At 43.9% G+C, this 24,226-nt stretch overlaps 1 protein-coding gene across 1 annotated transcript in view; it reads left to right on the forward strand.

Annotated features, from left to right (window-relative positions):
• The first annotated feature begins 2,777 nt into the window (after positions 1–2,777).
• The window catches only part of Myrfl (myelin regulatory factor like), a 107,338-nt gene continuing 85,889 nt past the window's right edge, over positions 2,778–24,226 (forward strand). The window contains exon 1 of the mRNA XM_041674556.1: positions 2,778–2,990. Coding sequence (XP_041530490.1) covers positions 2,945–2,990 — 46 coding nt within the window. The 5' untranslated portion in view covers positions 2,778–2,944. The remainder of the gene's footprint in view (positions 2,991–24,226) is intronic.

Consider the following 24,226-nt stretch of genomic DNA (forward strand, 5'->3'; position numbering starts at 1 on the left):
ACTTCTGTGTGGTTATTTTGGTTCTGGGCAGCCAGGAATGAACAAGCAGCCTCCTACTACTCTACCATGTCTACTGCTTATTACCATTCATCTGCTCCGCCATGATGGACTCTAACCCTCTGCAACCATAAGCCAAGTACACTCTTTCAACTGCTTTTGGTAATGGTATTTTATAGTAACTAATGCAGGGATGTAGCTGAGTGGTAGGTACACCTCAAGCCCTAGGTTTTACAACAACAGGGCAGACAACCTAACAGAAAAAATGGGCAATAGACTAAGAGTTAATTTTCCCCCTGAAGTAAGAAGTACATAAATGACAATAAATATTTAAAAGATTTTTATTCTCAATCAGAGAAACAAGACCATAGTGGCATATTTAAATAGATTAAATTGGCAAAAATGAAAAGACCTAACAAAATCCAGTTTTGAAGATTTTAATCAAAATGATCGGTCATGTATTGCTAATGTGCCAATTTATTTATAGCCATTGTGAATAGCCATTCATTTGAAAGTTAAATATTTTAAACAAAATAAGTAATTTTAGAAAGAGGTATAGTTTATGTTTTCTATCCTACATGGAATTGAGATTTTTAAAAGAAGGAAAAGGTCTATTTGAGACTAGTGAGGGGCTTGTGTGAAGGGAGCAGGAACATAAAACACCTACACAGAATTGTCATAATGAAATCCATTGCAATTAATACTTGACAATGATTTAAAGGTAAGAAAATGGAAATAGTTAAGAATTTGTATACTTGCAAACAATCAATTTCACTCTCATTTTTTGAGATAGTGTCTCACTATGTAGTCCAGGCTAGCCTGGGACTGACTTATTGTATATACCAGGCTGGTTTGATCTCATGACAATCCTCCTGCCTCTGCCTCCCAAACACTTAGATTTGTGTGAGCAACTATGCCTAACAGCAGTTCCACTATTAGTTGTATGCTCAAGAGAAATACTTGCACACATATTCCAGAATATATATATATATATATATATATATATATATATATATATATATATATATAAGCATGTTTTAGAAAAAAAATCAAGGGAATATTGTAGTGGACTGTGTTCCTGGCTGCCCAGATTCCTGAAATAATCCCACAGAAACTGTATTAATTAAATCACTGATTGGCCTATTAGGTCTAGCTTCTTATCTCCCAGCTCTTACATATTAATTTAATCCATTTCTATTAAGCTGTGTATTGCCATGTGATTGTGGCTTACTGGGTAAAGTTCCAGCATCTGTCTCCTGTGGGGCTACATGGCTTCTTCTAACTCCATCTTCCTTCTCCCAGCATTCAGTTTAGTTTTCCTACCTGACTCTACTCTTTCTCCCTATCACAGGCCAAGACAGTTTCTTCATTAACCAATGGTATTCACAGAATACAGAAGGGAATCCCATGTCAGTATATCTATAGGGGGATATACGTTCACATAATGGACTCTTGCATGGTACTAAAATGTATAAATACTGGCTCTTTGCAATGTGGTAACTTAATAACAGAATGAAAAGGCGACTGTCAGAAAACTACATATAGGCTACTCCTTTTCTCATAAAGGTTAGCTGTAGAGGTGTGTATGTGCGTGCGTGTGTGTGCGCGTGTGTGCGTGTGTGTGCGTGTGTGCGTGTATGTGCGTGTGCGTGCGCGTGTGCGTGTGCGCGCACGTGTGCGTGCGTGTGCGTGCGTGTGCGTGCGTGTGCGTGTGTGTGCGTGTATGTGCGTGCGTGTGCGTGTGTGTGTGCATGTGTGTGTGTGTGTGCGTGTGTGTGTGCGTGTGTGTGCGTGCGTGCGTGTGTGTGCGTGTGTGTGTGTGTGCATGTGTGTGTGCGTGTGTGTGCGTGCGTGCGTGTGTATGCGTGTGTGTGTGCACGTGTGCGTGTGTGTGCGTGTGTGTGTAACTAAAATTTTTAAACTACAAGGTAGTAATATGGTTCAGGAGAGTGGTCAGCTGTGGGCGTGGGAGAGCTGGTGAAGGAACAAGTACCTGCACAAGTGTTTGTCAGTGTGTAGCCTCTGCCCCGGGCCGGAGGTTTATAGGTTCTCATTTGTCTTTAAAACATGTGCGGAAGAAGGAACGAAAGGGAAGCACCATGGCCTGTTGGTGCCATGTGAGGAAGCGAAGCCTGTGACTGGCAGATCATGTGCGCATGCATTCCCTCACAAACCCCTGCACTATTGAGCAGGACCATTGAATTTGCTTTCCATTTTTGCTTTCAGTTGACTTGTGTGAAGCTGAACTTGCTACAGGAAATGAAAAGACAAGTAAATCACGCTCTGTGTGTGTAGTCTAGACGGGCTTCCACACTTGGTCTGCACCTTTAAAAGCAGAGCTTTGAAGGATAGACTGTGTGTACCGAGGAATGTAATTCTCCACCCTACATTTGAAAATATCGGACAAATTCCTTTTATTCTCACAAAGCTTTTGAAATAACCCAGTCTTTTTGGCCACCCATAGAAACGATTATATTGTTGTGTGCCCTTTCTGAGGTTAAAGACAATAATAACTCTATTTTTTTGGTGGCTAAATGGATTTACTTGGTGAAGGTGAAGATAGAGACTGTGTACAGGACACAGAAGAGATAAGGCTGGGCATTTATTGCCCATTTATATAATTATATATGTCACTAAGGACAAAGGTCCTTAAAACAAAGACCAGAGGCAAAACAGAAACAGTTCCTGAACTAAGAGAGATGGATTGGTCACTACTTCCCTCTTGGTGATTTTTTTTCCCCCCTGTGTGGTCGCAAGCCCTTTCATCTTATAATCACGCTTGAGAACTTAGCCGTCTTTACAGGCTCAAGTTTGATGGCTGAAGAGATGCTTCCCGTCCATAAAAAGAATATGGAGATTTCCCGGAGTGTTCACGGGCTTTGAAGCCCCGAGGACAACACCTATTTCCTGAGGTCTGGCTGCTTGCGCTTGGAGAGGAAAGAGCAGCATGGACATGCTAGATGAGAACGAGGCCTTGCGGCAGTTCTTTGAAGGTAAGAGCCCAGGCCACCGCCGTTTCTGCTCCTGAGCTACGTCTCTGCCCACTCCCACTGTCTCTGCCGGCTCCCACTCTCTCTGCCGGCTCCCACTCTCTCTGCCCACTCCCACTCTCTCTGCCCGCTCCCACTCTCTCTGCCCACTCCCACTCTCTCTGCCCACTCCCACTCTCTCTGCCCGCTCCCACTCTCTCTGCCTGCTTTGCTGTTGGAAGGGTGCTATCAGATAACTCCCGAGTGGAACGACGGGTTTTATTTGCTCCATTGATAGCAAAAGTCAGTGATACGGGTAATGGTTTTTTAAACACAGGATTCCATCTTCCTTAGCTTGATTGGTAAATGAGTCAAGAAAGCGCTTGCATTATCACCCACCTGTGTCTTGTTGTTAGGGCTCATTCCTTCCAATCCTTTATGTTTTAAAAACGCCAGGTCTGTCCTCTTTCTAAAGTGGCTTTATCGTGTAACAAAAAAAAAAATCTTAATTAAGATATATCATTTTGAATAATTAATTTCAAATCAGCCTAAAACAGCAAAGGAACCCCAATTGCTGCTCCCATCTTTCTACTTATTCTTAACACTTGAAAAACAGTAGCTGGAAGATTGTTTGCTTTTGCAGTTGAGTTTCTCTTCTCCCTGGTGGAGTTTGACCAACGCCAGCATTGTTACACAGGCTTTCACCCTGCCCAAAACCTAAGATGGCGGTGCAATTGCTCCTATTTCATCGGGAGGATAGACTTATAATAGTGGGTCGTTTGAAGAAAAGATCTTGCCCTCCGCTGCCCCTTTATGATGCATGGCTGGGAGAGTCAACTTTAACCCGGCTCAGGCTTCCTCTGGAAGGGAAATGTGGTCGAGTTTTGACAGGGTCCAGGGTGTTTCACGGAAGGTGCACTGAGGGGGTCTAGGGTGCACTCACTCAAGAGCAGGCAGCAACACACTCAAAGAAACGAAGTTAGCACTATTGTTATTATTATTATTATTATTAGTTTAGTGAAGGGTGCGGCAAAAAGAGATATTTAGAGGTTGGAAAGCATTAAAACCTGAAAAAGGCTGAACGCTAATGAGTGACAGTCACAGAAGGCGTGGGAAGGTAGACTCTAGGTCACAGCCAAGAGGAACTGACACCATGAGGGAGTTGCCATGGTTTGGGTTTTGCCGGAAATGGCAAGAAAGTCAAGTTAAGCTCTGAGGTTCGCTGAGTTCCTTTGGTCCTGCATTCGGTCCCCCAGAGTCCTGCCTGCAGCGGTGGCCAGGCTCGATATCGTCCATCTGGGCTGAGCTTGGCATGTGCTCGATTCACCGATGCCATTTCGCTGTTGTTTTCTGCGGTTATATCCTGTGGAACTGTCGTTTGAGCGGTAGGCAACAGCACTTCAAGCCGCAGCCATGCTTTTCTTTTAAAAGAGAAACCACTGATTCTTTGTACAAGCAAGAGAGGTAGACTTTGCCTCCGAAGACCGAGGGAACCAGGTCTCTGGTCTCTGCTTTTCCTGGAAGATCTTTAGATTCATTCACATGATCCGCCTGCTGTTCCTGTTTGTCATAGAGATCTCGATGATGCTGTTTCCATATATCTCTTCTGTAGTTATTGGAATACTTAGTTGCCATAATATATCATCATCATCATCATCATCATCATCATCATCATCATCACTATCATTATTACAGTTTCTTTTTTAGCCTCAAACTAAACGATGCAGCCTCTCTGATGGGGAAAGCATCTGCGTTCCCCTCCTTTGAGCGCAGAACAGGAGAGTTGGCGAACTTGGGGGAAATACAGAGGCACAAGCCCCCCAAATCACAGTTAACTGCCAATTTTTAAAATTCCTTCCATGGTTTAGCAAACATCAAGATCTCCTTATGCCCCGTCTCTCCCACCTCTTTTAGGTGGAGGCTAGCAGGGTGGGGAAACTTTCCCCTTAGGTTTTCGTGATTTTCTTTCCCTGGAACTTAAAGAATGAAAACCTTTAGAACAAGGAGAGCAAGACCAGATAGGGTGCTGTCGTCAGGAGGGCTGCGGTCGCAGCCATATTCCTGTTGATCGCTCGTTTTGAAACAAATGCAATCTTGCATTTAATTTCATTGCTTATTAGTGACCCAGGACTTAGACACAATTACTCACTGAATACATTTGGCATACCCACTTTTAAAGAGTGATTCAAATCTTTTGGGGAGAGGGATTTTTAACCTGAAAAAAAAAATCCCCCTTTTCTGTTTAAAACACTGTCAAAAATCATTCTGTTCTAGTACTATTTAATGCGTAAATTGTAATATAAAGATATATTTTAGTTTACGTGTATGCGTGAGTGTTGGCTTGCACAGCATCTGAGCCTGGTGCTTGTAGAAGTCAGAAGAGAATGCTGAATTTTCTAGAACCAGAGTTACAGGTGGTTGTGACCCACTCAATGTGGGTGCACAGAACTGAACCCACGTCCTTGGCAAGAGCAGCAAGTGCCCTTAACCATCGTGTGTATGTATGTGTATTTTTTTTATTTACTCAGGTGTGTGTTTTGCTTTTTTATTTACTCAAGATCTGAAAAAAATCAAAGCTTTTGACAAATTGTAACACATCTGAAAGCAAACTTTCTCTTTACCTTGGAGTTTTTATTCCAAATAAGACATTTTTCCTTCTAAGGATTTTGGTATTAAAGAATTTAAGTTGACAATATAATCTTGAGTTCATGCTGCTGCTGGTATTTGTGTTAAAGTGGCTTACTGAAATCCAGCTCCCTTGTAGACATCAGTGGGAGAGACTTCTAGAACTCCAGGCTGTGCAAGGGCAGGGACTATCAGAAACAGCTTGTCTGGAAAGCTGCAATCAACATAGCTTTGAACATTTCCAGGCAGTCATTATCACAAGAGGGCAGTGAAGACACAGGAAAGACAGAAAAAGCTGCTATAGCACTGGTGCTCAACCTGTAGGTCATGACCCCTGCCTAGGACCATTGGAAAACATTTACCTATTTACACTACAGTTCACAACAGTAGCAAAATTACAGTTATGAAGTAGCAATGAAAATAATTTTACGGTCTCCATAACATGAGGAGCTGAATTAAAGTAGAGGGTCACAACATTAGGAAGCTTAAGAAACACTGTGCTGTACACAAACTCTTTGAGAATACCACGGCAATGCAAGGTTCAAGAGAATGCAGAACGTTGTGGAGCAGAAAAACAATGACCCAGTTTTTACCTAGATTAATCTTGAAAGGCTCCAAGGAAGGCGAGCTAGATCTGTTGAGTAGAGGAGAGAAAAAAACCTTGAAACATGCTTGCCCTATGCAGCATACGGCAGTTACCCCGTAATACATGCAAAGGACGAGTGAAAGAACAGTGTGAACCCCATTCCTGTCAACCAACAGCTGTTGAGTCCCAACTCCATTTGAGGCCATCAGCAAGTTCAAATGCAGGAAAAGAAGGAAAAATCGCCCAGCGGCAGAATGGTCTAGTGACTGGAGTAGAGGAAGTAGACACAGGGAATTGCTATTTGGTGGAAAGACTTAGATGCCCTTATTTTCAGAGATACAATGACAATTGCCTTGAGAGCTTCTTGTGTATTACTTCTCCATCGGCTGATGTTTCTGGCTTTCCAAGAGAAGGGTCAGAAGCCTGGAACCGCTGAGTGCAATGTACAGGGCAGACATGTCTTACTGCTGGAGCTGGTTCTGGGCAAGGCTTTCTTGTGGGCCAAGGATACCATCCACTATCAGCTGCTAGCTTCTTCATTGTCTTTCTCTCACACTGAGATCCCCACTTTGTCCCTGTCTCAAGCAATCAGTGCCCTTCTGCTTGCTTCCTTCTGCCCCCGGCAGAATCTCAGGCTCTCACAGAAGAAGCAAATGGCAAATGGCCTAAGACCATCTCCCTCCTTGGTAAGCTCATGAGTTCCAAGTGCTTTCACGGAACACTGATGCTGTTTTGACCCAGAGGGTCAAAAAGGTTTCTCTTCATTGATGGGAGACTCGGTAAAGCTCTGGAAGCTAGACTTCTAGACACGGTATTGCCTCTGGTCTGAAGTTCCTCTGAAGAGACTGAACTTGTTTAATATGCAACATAGCTTTTACTTTGTTGTGGAGACAGCCTGGACCTTCCAGGAGACGGAGCGAGATTAAGTCAAGGACAGAAAGAACCAGCCAGATCCCCCGAGTGATTGAAGATCCTTAAGCAAGATATTTAACTCCGATCTTAAGTGCAAGCTTCTATTTGATGTGGGCGGTTGGTTAGAAACCATGTAAGTGGCATGAGCCATGCAGAACAGACTAGTGATGGGCAATTTCGAGTTTAAACTGTAGCACAAGGATCAGCGCTGACTTCGGCCACCTGTACACCCATCGCATTTGAAACCTATTGGTCTTGTCAGCATCTTCCCTCAGATAAATCCCCCCAAGAGAAGGATTTCTTCGCCTACCTCGGTGTTAGTGGTGTCATCCTTCTGGCTTTGAGTCAAGCCTGGGTATCTGGCAGACTTGGCTGTGAGTTGGGTTGTTCAACACACAGGCGCTGACGTAGAAATGACCTAAAAAGGGAGGCGGTTGTCTCCACCATCACGCCCTTCAGGGCTTACACCTGTCCAGTTTGCCATTGCTGCTGTGTGTTTTTGTTTGGGCTTGAGTTTTGGTTTTGTGAAATGATGGTTTGTTATGTAGCCCAGGCTGGCATCAAACTAAAAATCCTCCTGTCTCCAGCTCTCTAAGTGGTGGGATTTCAGGTATGCTTCACCACCTCCAGCTTTTGGTATGTTTTAAACAAAGTACAGAGGGTTATATGACTTTACTCTTTAGCGTTTGACCTTCTCATGAAACATAGAGTGTACTATGCTTATCATCGGTTATTCTTGCTGATCTGCAGCAGAGGTCCGCAAGCTGTGACCTAGAGTTCACATCTAACTGGAAGCCCGTGAAGGCCAATAAAGTCTAACAGAACACACCTAATCACACCCATGTTGCCTACAGCCGCTTTCATGCTCTGATGGCAGAATTGAGACCATCTGGGCTGTAAAACCTAAAATATTTGCCATCTGGTCCTGTACGAAACATGTTTGACAGCCCCTAGTCTGCATCCTAATGATCAATAATAGTTGTTATTGATTGAGCATTTATGTTCTGAGTATGGGATAATAATTAAGACCATGGACTTTGAGCCAGTCATCCTGGTTGTGGAGTGTGGTTTTGCAATGTGCTGTTTCTAGGATGAGTAAACCTGTCAGTCCTTATGTTTCCCAATGTGTAAAATAGAAGTGATCATATCATCTCCATTTGTGGTTTGTGGCGCTATGCCGGTGCAGAGAGGTCAGTAGTTTTTGCTATGCTTATTTTTAGGGTTATCTTTTTTGTTTTTGTTTTTTTAAGTTACAGAGGTTCCAGACCATGTTTTCTTCTCCCTTGTGAAACTTAAGATTGAAATTAAATAGGTTAAATCTTGTTTAAGTTCATCCAGGCAGCAAGTGGCTGAAAGGTCACTGCTGAGGCTTCGGCTATGGACTAGACTAATAACTTGACAGGATCATGAGAAAATGTAGCTTCATTGAGATGAGAACAGGTAGAGGAAAGAATAGCTAGAGGTGAGAACAGCTGGAAGTGAGAACAGCTGGAGGTGAGAACAGCTGGAGGTGAGGAAAGCTAGGGGTGAGAACAGCTGGAAGTGAGAACAGCTGGAGGTGAGGACAGCTGGAGGTGAGGACAGCTGGAGGCTAGAACAGATGGAGGTGAGAACAGCTAAGGGTGAGGACAGCTAGCGGTGAGAACAGCTGGAGGTGAGAATAGCTGGAGGTGAGAACAGCTGGAGGCGAGAATATTTGGAGGTGAGAACAGCTGGAGGCAAGAACAGATGGAGATGAGAACAGCTAAGGGTGAGGACAGCTAGGGGTGAGAACAGCTGGAGGTGAGAATAGCTGGAGGCGAGAATATTTGGAGGTGAGAACAACTAGGGGTGAGTTGCTTTAGGCTCCAAGGGTGATATTGAAGCCATCAGCAACTATGGCACTGGAGAGAGGAAGAGAGAAAACGGAGACTCTCCAAAGAAAAAGAAAAATGAGCCAGAATTTGGTGATGCCGCTAACAGGAGGTAGGCTAGTCATTTGCCATGTGACATGTGACCTGCAGCCAGGCATAGTGGAAAATTCTGGAAGCAGAAATGAAAAATAAGAAAAGGGCTTCTCTCACTTGCAGGCCTGAGGCACACGTGTGTGAGAAAGCCACCTTTGTTTGAGATGACCCCTAGTTCTACTGTTTCTTACTATGCATGGAGGCTTGTTCTAGGTCCTAACCTTCATAAAATGTGTTGAAAAATACTCCCAACTCCCCAGTTATTTACCTTGGATGTTTCTCCATAAAGCAGAATTGTTGGCACATCAATATTGTTAGGTTACCTGCTATAAAGTTTGGGTGTAGGGGAGGATTGTTTTACTCTAAATCAGTGGTTCTCAAAGGGGGTAGCAACCCCTTCATCAATCTTTATCTCCAAAAATATTTACATTACAGTTCATAACAGTAGCAAGATTACAGTTATGAAGTAGCAATGAAAATATTTCTATAGCTGGGGTCACCACAACATGAGGAACCGAATTAAAAGGTTGCAGCGTTAGACAGGGTGAGAACCACTGCTCTAAACCCATCTGCTCATCTGCATCCTTCCAGTTGCCCCATGTTGAGTTGCATTTCTTCGATCTAGAAAAGTCCAGAAGCCTGGGATATAATTCCAGGTGGAGTAGGATGGAAATGTGTATTTGTGAATGGTCATATTTACAAGAAAGCTCCCGGCTCAAGAGCCCAGATGTAGAAGGGATAAGGTGCCACTGAGATTGTCCATGATTACAGTTCAGAGGTTTAGTCCATTTTCATTATGGTGGGAAGCAAGACAGCATGCATGCAGACATGGTGCTGGAGTGAGAGTCCTTACGTCTTGATCCAAAGGCAACAGGAAATGATCTGTCTCTCCAGGCATGATATGAGCATATCTGAGACCTAAAAGCCTGCCTCTACAGTGACACACTTCCTCTGACAAGGCCGTACCTCCTAATAATGCCACTCCCTTTGGGGGCCATTTTCTTTCAAACTATCACTATCTATCTATCTGTCTGTCTATCATCTATCTATCTATCTATCTATCTATCTATCTATCTATCTCCTATTTATCATCTGTCTATCATCTATCTATATATCTATCTATTATCTATCTTCTATCTAAGTATGTATCTATCATCATCATCTGTCTATTATCTATCTATGTATCTATCTGTCTGTCTATCATCTATCTATCTATATATCTATCTATCATCTATTTGTCTATATACCTATGTATCTATCATCTATCTGTCTATCTATCTATCTATCTATCTATCTATCTATCTATCATCCATTTGTCTATATACCTATGTATCTATCTGTCTGTCTATCATCTATCTATCTATCTATCTCCTATTTATCCATCTGTCTATCATCTATCTATATATCTATCTATTATCTATCATCTATCTAAGTATGTATCTATCATCATCATCATCTGTCTATTATCTATGTATCTATCATCTATCTATCTATCTATCTATCATCCATTTGTCTATATACCTATGTATCTATCATCTATCTATCTGTCTGTCTGTCTCCCTACCTACCTACCTACCTACCTACCTACCTACCTACCTACCTATCCATTCGTCCATCTATTTATCTATATGTGGGAGCATGCCACAGCATGCTTGTAGAAAATGGAGAACTTTGCAGGTCAATTCTCTCCCCCACAATGTGGGTCATAGGGATAGAAAGAACGCAGGTCATTAGGCCTGGTGGCAAGTGATGAGCTATCTGGATTTCTTCTTTTAATGCTGTTTCTACTTCCAAACATTCACCTACCTCTCCCGTTTCATCCCTAGTCTCTCACAAACACCCACTGTCTTCACTTTTCATCTCCCCTTCAGTTTTGGCACACTGTGATCTGGCTTCTGTACCCATTTATTTGCAATGTCTTCCCATTGCCAGAGTTTATTGGAAGTCTTTAGCCCGGGTCCTCTGAGAGTTGCCTGGGTCCCACAGTTACCTTCTGTTTACTCATGCACACACTCTCCTCCTTGCTATCCTTGCCTCTGGCTCTTATCCTGCTTGTTCCTCTCACTCCCTTGAAGTCACCCAGCCTCCTCCATGTCTGCTCCAGATGGCTACTTCCGAAGCACAACCATGTGAGTGTCACAAGCTTACCCAGGGGTTCCCACTTCTTAGCACAGCCCAAGCTGTTGATAAGTTCCAGGCCTGTGCTGACAGCTCCTGAATATTCCCATGCAAGCTGGATGCCCCCGCTCCTCATCGAGACTGCGCTGGCTCCTGTGTACTCTTCACTTCCCCAAACCTTTTCCTGCTCTCTCTCTCTCTCTCTCTCTCTCTCTCTCTCTCTCTCTCTCTCTCTCTGTGTGTGTGTGTGTGTGTGTGTGATAACACGGCACTGGAGACTGGGAAACTTATGAACGAGGTGCATTCATGTATCTCGGTTCTGGAGGCTTGACAGCCTAAAAGATTAGGACCTGGCATATCTTGTCTGGTGAGGGTGCTCTTGTGTCCTCATGTGGCAGAACGCAGAAGGGTGAGAGAGCACGCTGGATGAATACTGCAGGAGATCTTTCTATCAAGAGTGTTGGTGAGGGGCTGGAGAGATGGCTCAGAGGTTAAGAGCATTGCCTGCTCTTCCAAAGGTCCTGAATTCAAGTCCCAGCAACCATATGGTGGCTCACAACCATCTGTAATGGGATCTGGTGCCCTCTTCTGGCCTGCACGCATACATGGAAGGAATGCTGTATACATAATAAATAAATAAATATTTAAAAAAAAAGAAACAAGAGTGTTGATGATGATGATACCTGGGCTGTTATCAATATCTTAGCAGTTAAGAAGCCTGAATGCTTCTCTAGAGGACTGGGCTCGATTCCCAGTATTCCCACGGTGGCTCACAGTCATCTCAGTTCCATTGAGTCCAATGTCTTCTTCTGCCCTCCATGGACACCAGGCACGCTGGTGGTACACAGACAGACATGCAATCAAAACACCCAGAATAAGCCAAAACATATACTAGGAATAGAAAGGAGTCTTGGGGGGAGGGGGAGGAAAATAGGAGGAGGGGAAGAGATGGAAATTTTTAATTAAAAAAAAAACTATGCAATGTTTCGAGTTGTGAAGTAGTAGGTAAAATTTCCTTTGTAAAATAAAAATATTCTGGTCAAAAAATAAAAAGGAGTCTTAATCTCATCCTGAAGGATAAAGCCCTCCTGACCTCCTCACGTCCTAAAGGCCCACTTCTGAGGGCTATCACACATCAACACTTGGATACTGGAGGGACTCACGTTCGAATTAGCACTTCTCAAACTAGAAGCAGGGTTGTCACTCTTAATGACTCTTCCTAATTATCTATTCATTTGGGTTGCTTCAACCTCAGAAATATCTTTTAGCTGTAGCTCAACTTCCTTTTGTTCGGAAGTCTCTCTCCTTCTCTCTGCCCGAGTCTCACTAGGTAGGCCAGGCTGACCTCAGACTTAAGCTTCTGCCTCAGCCTCTTCAGTGTTGGGGTCACTGGGGCTCACATGCTCAGCCAGAAAATTTTATCTTTACAATTTTTATTGTATTGTGTGTGACCCATAGCTCACATGTGGAAGTCAAGACGACTTTCAGGAGTTGGTTCTCTCCCTACATGATGGATTCTAGTTCCTTAAAAGTCATTCTCTGGGGCAGATAGGTAATGGAGGTGGTATGGTATTCATGGTAGAAAACATGGTGGAGGTGCTACCTGGGGTGGAAGGGGCTGGAAACCAAAGTCCACAGCTAAGAGGCCCAAAGTGAACTCAAATAGGGTTATAAGGTGGCCTGAGAATCAGGATCAGCACTGAAAGTCTCTGGGAGATGTCAATCATCAGATGGAGCGGAAGCAATAGCCCTGAGTAAGAGAGAGCTGGCATTAGAAAACACTGTCAGGCACTAGGCTTGGGGTACAGGAATGCCTGGGGGACTCTGGGCACAGTGGCTTTCACATCTGAAGCTGCAGCAGGCCGTTCCCCTCAGCTCTGGAACTAGACGTCTTTATAAGTCACATGTATTGACTTTGAGCTTCATGTTTCCGTTTGCATGCAGTGGTGAGGTGTTCTAGATAGGGTTAGCTGTCTGCTTGACACAGCCCAGCGTTCCCTGAGGAAGTCCCAGTTGAGGAAATGCCTCCATCATATTGACCTGCAGTTATGGCTGTGGGGGCATTTTCTTAATTGCCGATAGATGAGTATCATATAACTATGCTTTTTGTCAACTTGACACAAACCTGGACATACTTGGGAGAAGCAGGTTGACCTGTGGGCATTTCTTAATCACTAGTTGATGGAGGATGGTGCTGGGTGATGCCATGCACGGGCAGGCAGGCCCAGGCTGTGGAAGAAAGGAGGCTGAGCAGACCAGGTGGAGCCGATGGCCTCCGTGGTTTCTCTCTCTGCTTTTGTTTCTGTTCCTGCCCTGACCTCTCTCAGTGATGGACAGCTACCTGAGTGTAAACCAAGAAACCTTTGCCTCCATAGTTGCTTTCAGTCATGGCATTTATCACAGCAACAGAAAGCAGACTAGGACAGATGTCGTCATGCCTGCCATGCAGTTATTATCCAATAAAGCAGTATTATTAAGTTTAGGAAAAATTATTCCTGTAGTTCCCTGAAGCAGGCTATGATCAGACACAAAAATCACTGTCATTTAGAGAATGTTTGATTCTGTGGTACAATGTGCTGTTCTGGGAATCAAGCCCAAGAGCTCACACACGAGAGACAAATGGTCTCCCATTGACCGATATTTCCAGCCCTGTGTTAATTCCTACTGTATCCAATGCAGTGAACAGGTAACATTGCTATCACCAGTTTACAATCCAGGGAAGAGATTCATGCAGGATATTATGTGCTGTGTTATTAGATATCAGAGCTTGGATTTGCACAGAAGTCTGTCTGACTCTTGAAGGCTGGATATTTATAGCGGTGGTTGTAGAACGCATGGCTCCTGCTCAAGCCTCCAGCTGCTTTTTTACAGTTCGCATATAAAATTATTGTGGAATGCAAGTAGTTGGTACTCTCCTGCCTCTTAGAGAAGCCCAGCTCCAGCACCATGGCAATGGATTATTCTTACAGAGCAAGTAGCTACAGGGCCAAAGAAAGAACCAAACAACCTCTAACACAAACACGGGAGCATCAGTACTGACCTATTGTTGCTGCTCGTCTTTTACCAACAGCCTGCAGGGGAATCTAGGCAGCTGGGTCTGCCCTGAAGTTTAATAGTAAGCACTGACTCTTGCCCTTGGCATCTAGGGTAGCCAGACTGAAGACAAGACCAGCAAGATGATACTCCAGGATTTGTTACCCTGGTGATAGCAATAAAAGAAACGAACATAGTGTATAGCAATGGAAAGAAACATGTTCGTAATATTTTGTAGTTGGAGTTAATGTCACCTTTGCAGTCCAAGGCTCTCAACGCTTTAAGTATTGGGAGCTGAGAAATACATTTCCTAAGATTCTTTCTGAGGCCTTTGTTTTCATGTGTGCCAGCCTGGCTTTGAACCCTCGCTCTTTTGTTGCCCTGTTGTTGACTTATTTAACTTGGCTACTAACTTAGCCTTTTTAGACCAGTGGGCTTTTTCCTATTCGCATAATGGGAATAATAGCGCCCACTTTACTGCGCAGTGTTGTGAGGATTAATGCTGAAATGCTGAAACAGGGGGAATCAATAGTAGTTATTGGTCCTTTTATACTGCAACTGTGAAAAACTCAAGTGCTTATTTTATTCACTTTGAGACAAGAATGAATCTAAGATTATACACAGACCCATACATTTCTTTTTCAAGGAAATACTCCTGTCTCCAGGGAGCTACTATAACTTTTACACGCTCATATTAGTTATCAAGCCTTTATAATCATAAAATCCATTTATAGCCCTTGATCGCTAAGCAACAAAGGACAAAGTTCTGAGTATTTCCTTTTACCACGAAAGGTTCAACTTTGCCATATTTGTCGTGAAATCAGCATAGTTTAGAAAGGACAGAACATCCTATTTCTTAAAGGACTTAGCTGGCATTTTTTGTGTAGAAGCAGACTCAAGCCAGAAAGGAGTACAATGTGATTATTTTGCTGTTTTTACATAGCCTAAGGCACTGTCTGCTATTTATACAGAGTGTGAACATAGAAGTCTGGAGTTGAGAGGCTACAAGTTCATTTTAAGGTGAGGTAGCATGTTACTCGTGTTCTGAGATTCGGTGCTTTTATCCAGCACTTGTCTTGAGGGAAGGTAGAGGTGTGTTTCCTGCACAGAAAGCCTTGCTACACACCTGTGGACCTTGGTAACCAACAGCTGAAGCAGTCAGGCACTCAGCCAGACTCGACAGGGTTTGGAGAGCTGACTTTTAAGAGTCACAATCGATCAATGTAACCAACGTCCTTAACATGAGATCAAAATATGTAATCATTTCTGTTGTTTTTCGGTAGGTAAGGCTTTGGAAGTCCCCAAAGAGTATACCACTATTTAAAGTCTTACAAAGAACTTCAGGACAGTGTTATTTTCAGAGCCCTTGAATGCAAAATTTTAATAGGTTGATGCGGCTATTTCTCTATTCGCCCATATTAAAGTAGCATAGTCTGGCTGCTCTTTGTCTCGTATGCATTTTATATAAGTGGAGGGGTACTACGGGTGCTGAGTGGGGACAATGGTCCTCTTCTTCCTTTCTTGTGGAGTTAGACTATTACTTTGAAACAAATCTACCGAGAAGTCCCATAGAATATCATTCACGCAGGAAGAGACGGAAAGGATGCTAAAGCTCCTATAATTACCGACAGTATCAAACCCTCGTCGCTGAGAACAAACAACCTTCAGAAGGGTTTGTCTGTAAATGTGGCAGGAAACGCTGTCTGTCAGGAATGGGTTGGTCCTGTTTGACCAGAAGAGAGAGACTTTAAAAATCTCAAAAATAAACAACAACAACAACAAAAGGAAAAATAAGAAATCTAGACAAGAAAGAAATCTGTTATTTTATTATCATATGTGTTATCTATACATCACACATATAAATATATTTTATATAAGAAACGTAAATATGCATATCCATGTATTATCCACACGTGCTAACTAGAGTGCCTTCAGCAGTGTTTGAACTACTGTCTCTGTCTGCTTGTCTAGAAGACAAGGCAGAAACCCAGGGATCTGAAAAGCTGAACAGGTAGTGAGATCAGATCTATGGAACGGCACCAAGGATTTCTCTGTCTCTGATAGCCTTCTGTGGAGAAGAACAAAGATCTGTGGAGAAGAACAAAGATCTGTGTGCTCCCGGTTTACTTTCTCTGACAGTCTGTTCCCAGTCCATCAGTCCATCTTGTGTGTTTCCTGTCCACTTTCCCAGCTCTGCCCTGCATGTTTGCAGACTTCCATCCCTATGCGCCCATTGGTCCTAACTCACCTCTGAGAGGAAGACGATTTACAAGTCCCATTTTTTCTTTGCATGCGTTGTGTGTGTGTTACCGTGGACACAGAGAGAATGCAGAGAACAACTATGTGAGTCCCGGGGGACTGAACTCAGGTCATCAGGCCCGGAAGCACACACCTGAGCTGTCTTATCTCCCCACAGCTTCATAAAATATGAAAAATATGTTAGTATAAGTATTTACATATAAAAGTACACATGTAACAGAACAATCACACACATATACATATGCATGCACATATGTATATATATATATATATTTACGTTGAGTCCATCTAGTGTCCATCATATGTACATGTATTTAGGTCTGACCGCTTTGGATTGGAAAACCAATCAGGGATTTTTGTTTGCTGGAGAAAACTGACTCTCCCCCTCTCTGCAACCACTGATTGCCTGTAGCCCTTCATCTGGTGAGGGGATCAGTGTGAAATTTCCCCCATCTACATGGGTAGCTGCCATTATGTAGGTCTTGAGGAGACCCTGTCACATGTAGAAGACGCTTCTAGCAGCAGGCATCCTGGTCCTCCGGCTCTAACGCTCTTCCCTGCCTCCACTTACACAAGTTCCCCCGACTCTTAGAGGCTAGGTATTAATTATATTGTGGATGTATTGGGTGGGGCTTGGCATTCCATGGTCACTTATTCCCTGCGTTTTCAGCAGTTGTGGGTATCCGTCAGAGTCTCCCCCTGCTGCCAAGGGAAGCTTCTTGGATGAGGATGGGAGCCACACTTATATGTGGGTGGAAGGATAGGTATTTAGAATACAGTTAGAAATTGTGTTGGTTTAGGAAAATGGCAGTAGCGGGGTCTCCTCTGGGTTCTGCGATCTCTCCAGCCATGGGTAGCTGGCTAGGTTTATAGACCGAGAAATGAATTCCCTCTGTTGAGCAGACCTGAATTAGACAGATGTTGGTTAGCCCCACAACAAGAGTGCCACTATTGCGCCATTGAGAATACCTTACGGGACTGGTCATGATTGTAGTTCAGAGGCTTTACAGCTGGGTCAGACTATCAATTGCTTTTCTCTCCTGGAGGCCCGCACAGCACCTATGAGAGTTAGTCCTCAAGAAGGAAGCTTCCAGATCAGGCCCAGCTCAATTCTTCCACATCCTGTGTCTGAGGTGTGTGGTATCTTTAGTAACAGTTAAGTTCTCAGAGGCAACCAAGGGCAATGGAAATTTCCTATGTTGTTTGTGAGTCTCTTGGATTCTCCTGACTTCAAAGAGAGGTTTTATATGACTGGAACTGGGGTTTCTGTTACAGGAGTTTCTGTTAGTCTATGGCTCCTGGGGAAACATGATGTAATTCCATTCTCTCTCTCTCTCTCTCTCTCTCTCTAATCTGTCTATCTTCTATCTTGTTTTTATTTTTATTTTAAATGAATGAGTGTTTATTTCACATGTATACATGCATACCATGTTCATAAAATGCTGGTGGAAGAACATAGTATTCCTTAGAACTGGAGTTACAGGTGGTTGTGAGCCACTGTGGAAGTGCTGGGAATCAAACCTGGGTCCTCTGGAAGAGCAGCCCATGCTTTTAACTTTGAACCCATCTCTCCAGATATTATTTATATATCGTTAAATAAGCTTATAGAGTACTAAGTTTCCATGTGGCTTTTTTTTCAGGACATCCTGGTGTTTAAATGTGTGTGTGTGTGTGTGTGTGTGTGTGTGTGTGTGTGTGGTATGTATGATGTGGGTATGGATGCAAGTGCCCCTTTGTATGTGTGGAGGTCAGGAGATAACTTTGTGTAGCCCATTATCTCCTTCCAGCTTTATCTGAGTTCTGGGGGGATAGGGCTCAGGCTTCCAGGCTCGCATTGAACCATCTTGCTGGTCTGCAAAATTTAACATTCTAATAAATCAAATGAGAATAATAATATAAAATCTTAGATTACAAAACAATGAGATTATTTTCATGTCTTCCTGTGCCACTTAAATTTTTTTTGACACTGTGTGTTCCCCAAATTTATCTATTTATTTATTTATTTATTTATTTATTTTGTTTTTTCAAGACAGGGTTTCTCTGTGGCTTTGGAGCCTGTCCTGGAACTAGCTCTGTAGACCAGGCTGGTCTCGAACTCACAGAGATCTGCCTTCCTAGTGCTGGGATTAAAGGCGTGCGCCACCACCGCCCGGCTTCCCCAAATTTATCAACAACAGTTAAAACTATATTGATTAACATGCAACCAGTTGTGCTTAGTTTTAACCTTTCAAGTACGTCATTTACTTCACTGCACATTCACGGTAATGTGTTTACTGAAGAAAAGAATGAAGCATGAACGTTTAGTTCTTATGTAGTAGGGCTCGCTGTAAAGATCCTAAACTGCTGGAAGAATGGACTTGCAAACTCCCAGAAAAGAGAGTCACTCTCTCTTAATCACCATTTCAAACTGCTTGTTTAAAAGTAGTGTGAATTTAATCGCCTATTAGTGAAGACACTGAAACGATTCGACCAAAATAGTTAGAGATCAAAAGATAGTAGATCGCTTCCCCTTCCCACTGTGAATCCCACGTGAACTTACACTTTATTCAGTAAGAGGGGACAAATAACACAAGGGCAGAGTCAGCCATCAATCCTTTTCTAGTTACGCCAAATGCATTCCGTGTCTGTGAAAAGCAATACAAGACTCGCTCCTGCGGAACTTCAGTGGCGTCCACACTGAGGACGCTTGCAGCATTTGTAGGGTATGTGTGGCCAGCACCGTCCCCAGAGGTGCTCTGCTCCTTCCCTGCTCCCATCAGCCTCTTCTGCCTAGTCACCCTCAGAGAACTCTCCGAATCTGAGAAGGGAGTCTCTGTCACATGGATCGCAACTGCCGTTAACTGGTTTTCTCTCCCCCCACTTCTTCGTCCTCATAATTTAGCAACTGCAATTCTCTGAAGCCGTAGCATGGTCATAAAGGGTAAATGTCTTCATTTGCTGAAGTACAAAGTCACTTTAATATGAATTTGACAAATTGCTTAAGTTTGATTAGGACCATCACTGTTTTTATTGACCTTTAGTAGTTTTTCACCAACCTTATATCCTGCTATTATTTTGTATGATTCTATAGGAAGTACACATACAGTATGTGACAGTAAGATACACCTGGTCCATTGCGACGACTTAAGACTGCATCTCTGAAAAAAAAATGGGGTTAATAAAAAGTGATGTGATAGTGTGAGCTTGCTTTATCTTAATATTAAATATTAAAAAAATACTTGCAAATTGATTAGCATGATCACCATCACGGTATGTATGTTTAGAGTTTACCCAACTTTCCTCTGCCAGCTGCCACCTTTCCCTCAAAGGGCCTTGCCAAGGTTAGCTTCCGCTTTCATAGACAGAAATATAGCATTTCCTGGGAAGAGGGAAATGCTACTGAAGAGCTGCCCAGATCAGACTGCCATGTGGCCATATCTGTGAGGTATTTTCTTACTTACTAATCAATGAAGGAAGACCCCGTCCACAATGGGTGGTCATCCCTAGGCAGTGAGCCTGGGCTACGTAGCAAAGGTAGCTGAACAAGCCAGGGGTAGGAATCTAGAAAGTGACACCCCTTTGTGGTCTCTGCTTCAGTTCCCGCCTGTGAGTCTCTGTCTTGAGTCCCTGCCCTAGTCTTCCCTTAATGACGGACTATAAACTGTAAGCCACATTAACCCTTTCCTCCCCTAAGTTGCTGTTGGTCATGGTGTTTATTACAGCAACAGAAACACGTATGGGTCTCACATCTTCAAGAGGCAACCTGTGTGTTGAGGAACAAGGACCTATTTTCATAGTTAATGATCTTATGGCCACAGCCCTACATTTATCAATACTTCCTCATAGTGACATGCGAGAGGACTCATATCCTGGTCATCTATTCATCTCCAAGCAAAGCCCAAGCTGCGGGCTTAGCTCACTGATCGCACCCTGTCAGAGCAGCCTCTAGGCAGTCAAGGCCAGACTGAGACCTTCTCAGGCTCCGTGTGCACCCGCCTCCTTCACGTTCTGAAACTCGGATAATTTGCTGTTCTGTATTTATCCAAGTCACAAGTGGCATTGTTAAGAAGGATAGGAGCAGAGTCTTTTTACACTAAACAAAATTTTCTCTAGATTAGCCTTCTGGAGGACAGTCTAGATCAGTGGTTCTCAACCTTCTTAGCGCTGCAAGCCTTTAATACATTTCCTCATGTTATAGTGACGCCCCAACCATAGATTACTTTTGTCACTACTTCAAAACTGTCATTTTGCTATCATTATGAATCATGATGTAAATATCTGTGTTTTCTGATGGTCATAGGTGACCGCTGTGAAAGGGTCATTTGATCCCCAAAGGAGTCGTGACCCACAGGTTGAGAACTGCTACAAAAGCCATCAAATTCTGTGAAATTCTAAAGTATTCCCTTTGCCATTTTCTGTCCTTCCTACAGCTCTTGTCACCTACTTCTGACCTGTCTACCACCTTGCCCCTGTTGCACAATGTGCAGTGTATGTATTTACTCAAATTGAATAAAGATTTATTTTCATTTTATCTCTCAATTATCAGTCATGCCATGTTAAAGTCCAGAGAGAGCTCACTTAGTCACTGTCTTTAACAATGGGTCCTGTTATCTGTGCTGGGCAAAGCTGATTAGATTCTGGCTCGATGGAGCTTAGCTACTCATATAAGGAAACCGGGAAATTCTCAGGAATTGGGACAAGAGTGCACTTTTGGAATTGGGACAAGAGTGCACCTTTCTCGGGTGTGTTGTCCGGCTGCTCACTTCTGTATCAGTCTTCTTATTACAGGGACAGAATCCCTGGTAGGAGCCACATAAAGATGGGGAGGTCTATGGTGACACACCCTGCATGGCAGTGGTAGCCGGCATTGTGGCTTGGTCCACAACGCGGCAAGAATTTGCAGCTTGTTCACCTTATGGCTGACCAAGAAGCAGGGGTGGGATTAGAAGCGGAGCAGGACTGGGACCCTCAAAGTCCACTCTTAGTGGCTTCTGTCTGCCAGCTAGGTCTTATATCACAAGGCTCTGCAACCTCCCCAACCAATACCACTAGCTTGGGACCAAGCATCCAAACATGGGCCCGTAGGAGACACTTCACACCCAAACCTAAGTCAGCGTTGCTTGAGGCTTGAACTTATTTCTCAGGCCTCTCACCCTGGTCTTACTTCAGTCTCAAGACACTCGTGTGACGAGAGAGGGCTGAGGATCAGCTACACTCCGTCAGACCAGCCACAAAATCCAGCGGTTTATAATATTTGTCTCTACAGATGTTTAATATTTCTCTATGAGGAAAAAATGATCAGCCCTGATTTGTAGTGTTTTGATGGCGTCGGCCTTCTTACTGTGGCCAGTTTTAAGCTGGTCACTCAATGTAGCTAACTATGGTCTTGGGATACAGACAGCAGTATATACTCGTTGGCTTCTTCACCCTGTTGCACACTCTCCTACTTTCTGGACTCTGTTTCCACTGAACCAGAACAGAGTCACGTGACATCCAATAGCCCAGAACCTGCTCTTGCTGACAATTGCAACCTATTGACCCCTGTTCCCAAAGCCTTTCCTGACACTATTTCACCCCGCTGAGTCACTTAGGTATCCCATAATGCCTTGCACGCATTCTTACTATTTATTGAATAGCGAGCTACCCTACGGCAGGTCATGGTCTAGGTGGTGCAGATGTTGCTATGGCATCTTTATGTTTATTCTTTCTCTTTTCACTGGCCTGTTCACTTCTAGAGCAGAGACACTGATGGTATCCATACAAGGTAGCACTTGTTGACCTGGTAACTGGACTAAGGGCTTTGTGTGTATTACCTCGTTTATTCTCACAGCCCCATGAAGTAGGGCCATGACTGTCCTCTGATCGATAGGGAAATGAGGCAGGCCAGTCTCCTGACTGTAGGCTAAAGGAGTCATACCCCTGATCATATCACTTCTCTGCTTCTCTGTTTGCTGTCTCTCTGCAGAAGCTCTCCCATGTATGATTGGATCAGTTACTTTTGTGTCTCCATGATCAACGGCACACACCCCTTTGATACGGGGATGTAGTCCATCATGGTGGCAGAGGCATACTAGTGGAAGAGGCTGCTGGCCCCACTGTGGAGGCCAACCAAGGAAGCCTGTGGGGGCACATATTCATATTTGCACTAACAATAATTACAACAACTCATCCAAGCCTTCGTTTGTGCAACAAACTTACTATTTATTGAATAACTACCATACCCCTCGTCTTGTTCTAGATCAGTGGTTCTCAACCTCAATGCTGCAACCCTTTAAAACTTCATGTTGTGGTGACCCCCAACCATAAAAATATTTGCCTTGCTAGTTCATGACTGTAATTTTTTTTTCTTTTTTCTTTTTTTTTTTTTTTTTTTTTGAATTTTCGAGACAGGGTTTCTCCGTAGCTTTTGGTTCCTGTCCTGGAACTAGCTCTTGTAGACCAGGCTGGCCTCGAACTCACAGAGATCCACCTGCCTCTGCCTCCCGAGTGCTGGGATTAAAGGCGTGCGCCACCACCGCCTGGCTCATGACTGTAATTTTGCTACTGTTATAAACCATAATGTAAGTATCCGGTGCACAGGGTATCTGATATACGACCCTCAAAGGGGTCACAACCCACAGGTTGAGAACCACTGTTCTAGATGCCTAGGCGCTGTACAGTAAGAAGTCGTTTGTGATCCAGAGTTGAGTAGAGAGAGCAGACACACAACACGTAATTGCCACTCCATTAAAATCAGCCGTTCGGAGCTGGTGGGGAGCCCCATAGAGGGTGTGGTTCTTACTCTCTGACACTTTCCTTATCTGCTTCCTGCCTCATTTGCGTACTCTGTCAAGACACAACTTCCCCATGTTCCCAGGAGGACGACACAGCTTTCCTACCTGTGAGCAGGACCTTGGCAGTGCTCTTGGCCTTGAAGTCTCAGGGCAGAAGCAAGTGGACCCCAGGATGCAAATGAGCTGCCCGATGGGAGGAGGGATATGCAAGTTGGGTACTTTAAGCAAGTGTTTAAGACATTTAGAGCAAAGTGATTATTTTTTTAAAGCCCAAGATTTATTTTAAGAGCCATCTGAGAGCTGCTCTCTGTGTGTGAAACCTCCTGAAAACAGTTTTATCTGACACCATGAATTTATCTTGTTGAGTTATTTCCTCTGGGTCTGGGAAGCACAGATGTGATCTGGAGTCCCAGGGAAAGCCGGCTGCAGCAGGGATCACCTCTCTGTAGTTCATTATGGAGCTTGGCTAAGCCTTGTCAGGCAGGGCCCCTCTCCCATGTCCATGTGGGAAGGGGAGCCAGACAGTAAAGAGCTAGTGGGGTACTGGCAAACCTTCAGGAATAGAGAAGCTATTTCCACCTCCAGTGTGTGTGTGTGTGTGTGTGTGTGTGTGTGTGTGTGTTAGGGGATGGGTGCCCCATAAAGCAGATGGGACACCAGCAGGAGCTTCCATGTGAAACCAAACAGATTTCTCCTTCCATCTGCTTTGCTTAGCACTTGGCTTGCCCAGAGCCCAGCGAAGCAGGTGAAGCAGCGAGCCCTCTCAACGGTGGGTGGGTTGGCATTGCTGTCTGGGGCAGCTGAGCCAGCTTGCCCAGAGTCGCTCACAGTGTGTAAGTGGCAAGGGGGAGCCCAACCCGGCCTCAAACTCACTTTCTAGATGAGGATGGCTTTAAACTTATGTTCCTCCTCCTGTCTCTACTGCCCAAATGCTAGGATCACAAGCATTTACTGCCATGCCTGGTTTAAACAGCACTGGGAAGCAAACCCCCGGCTTTGAGCATGCTAGAGGAGCACTCTACCAACCAA

This window comes from Microtus oregoni, unplaced genomic scaffold, assembly GCF_018167655.1.
Source record: "Microtus oregoni isolate MIOR12 unplaced genomic scaffold, Mior012 000001F_ref0000356, whole genome shotgun sequence".
Classification (NCBI taxonomy): domain Eukaryota; kingdom Metazoa; phylum Chordata; class Mammalia; order Rodentia; family Cricetidae; genus Microtus; species Microtus oregoni.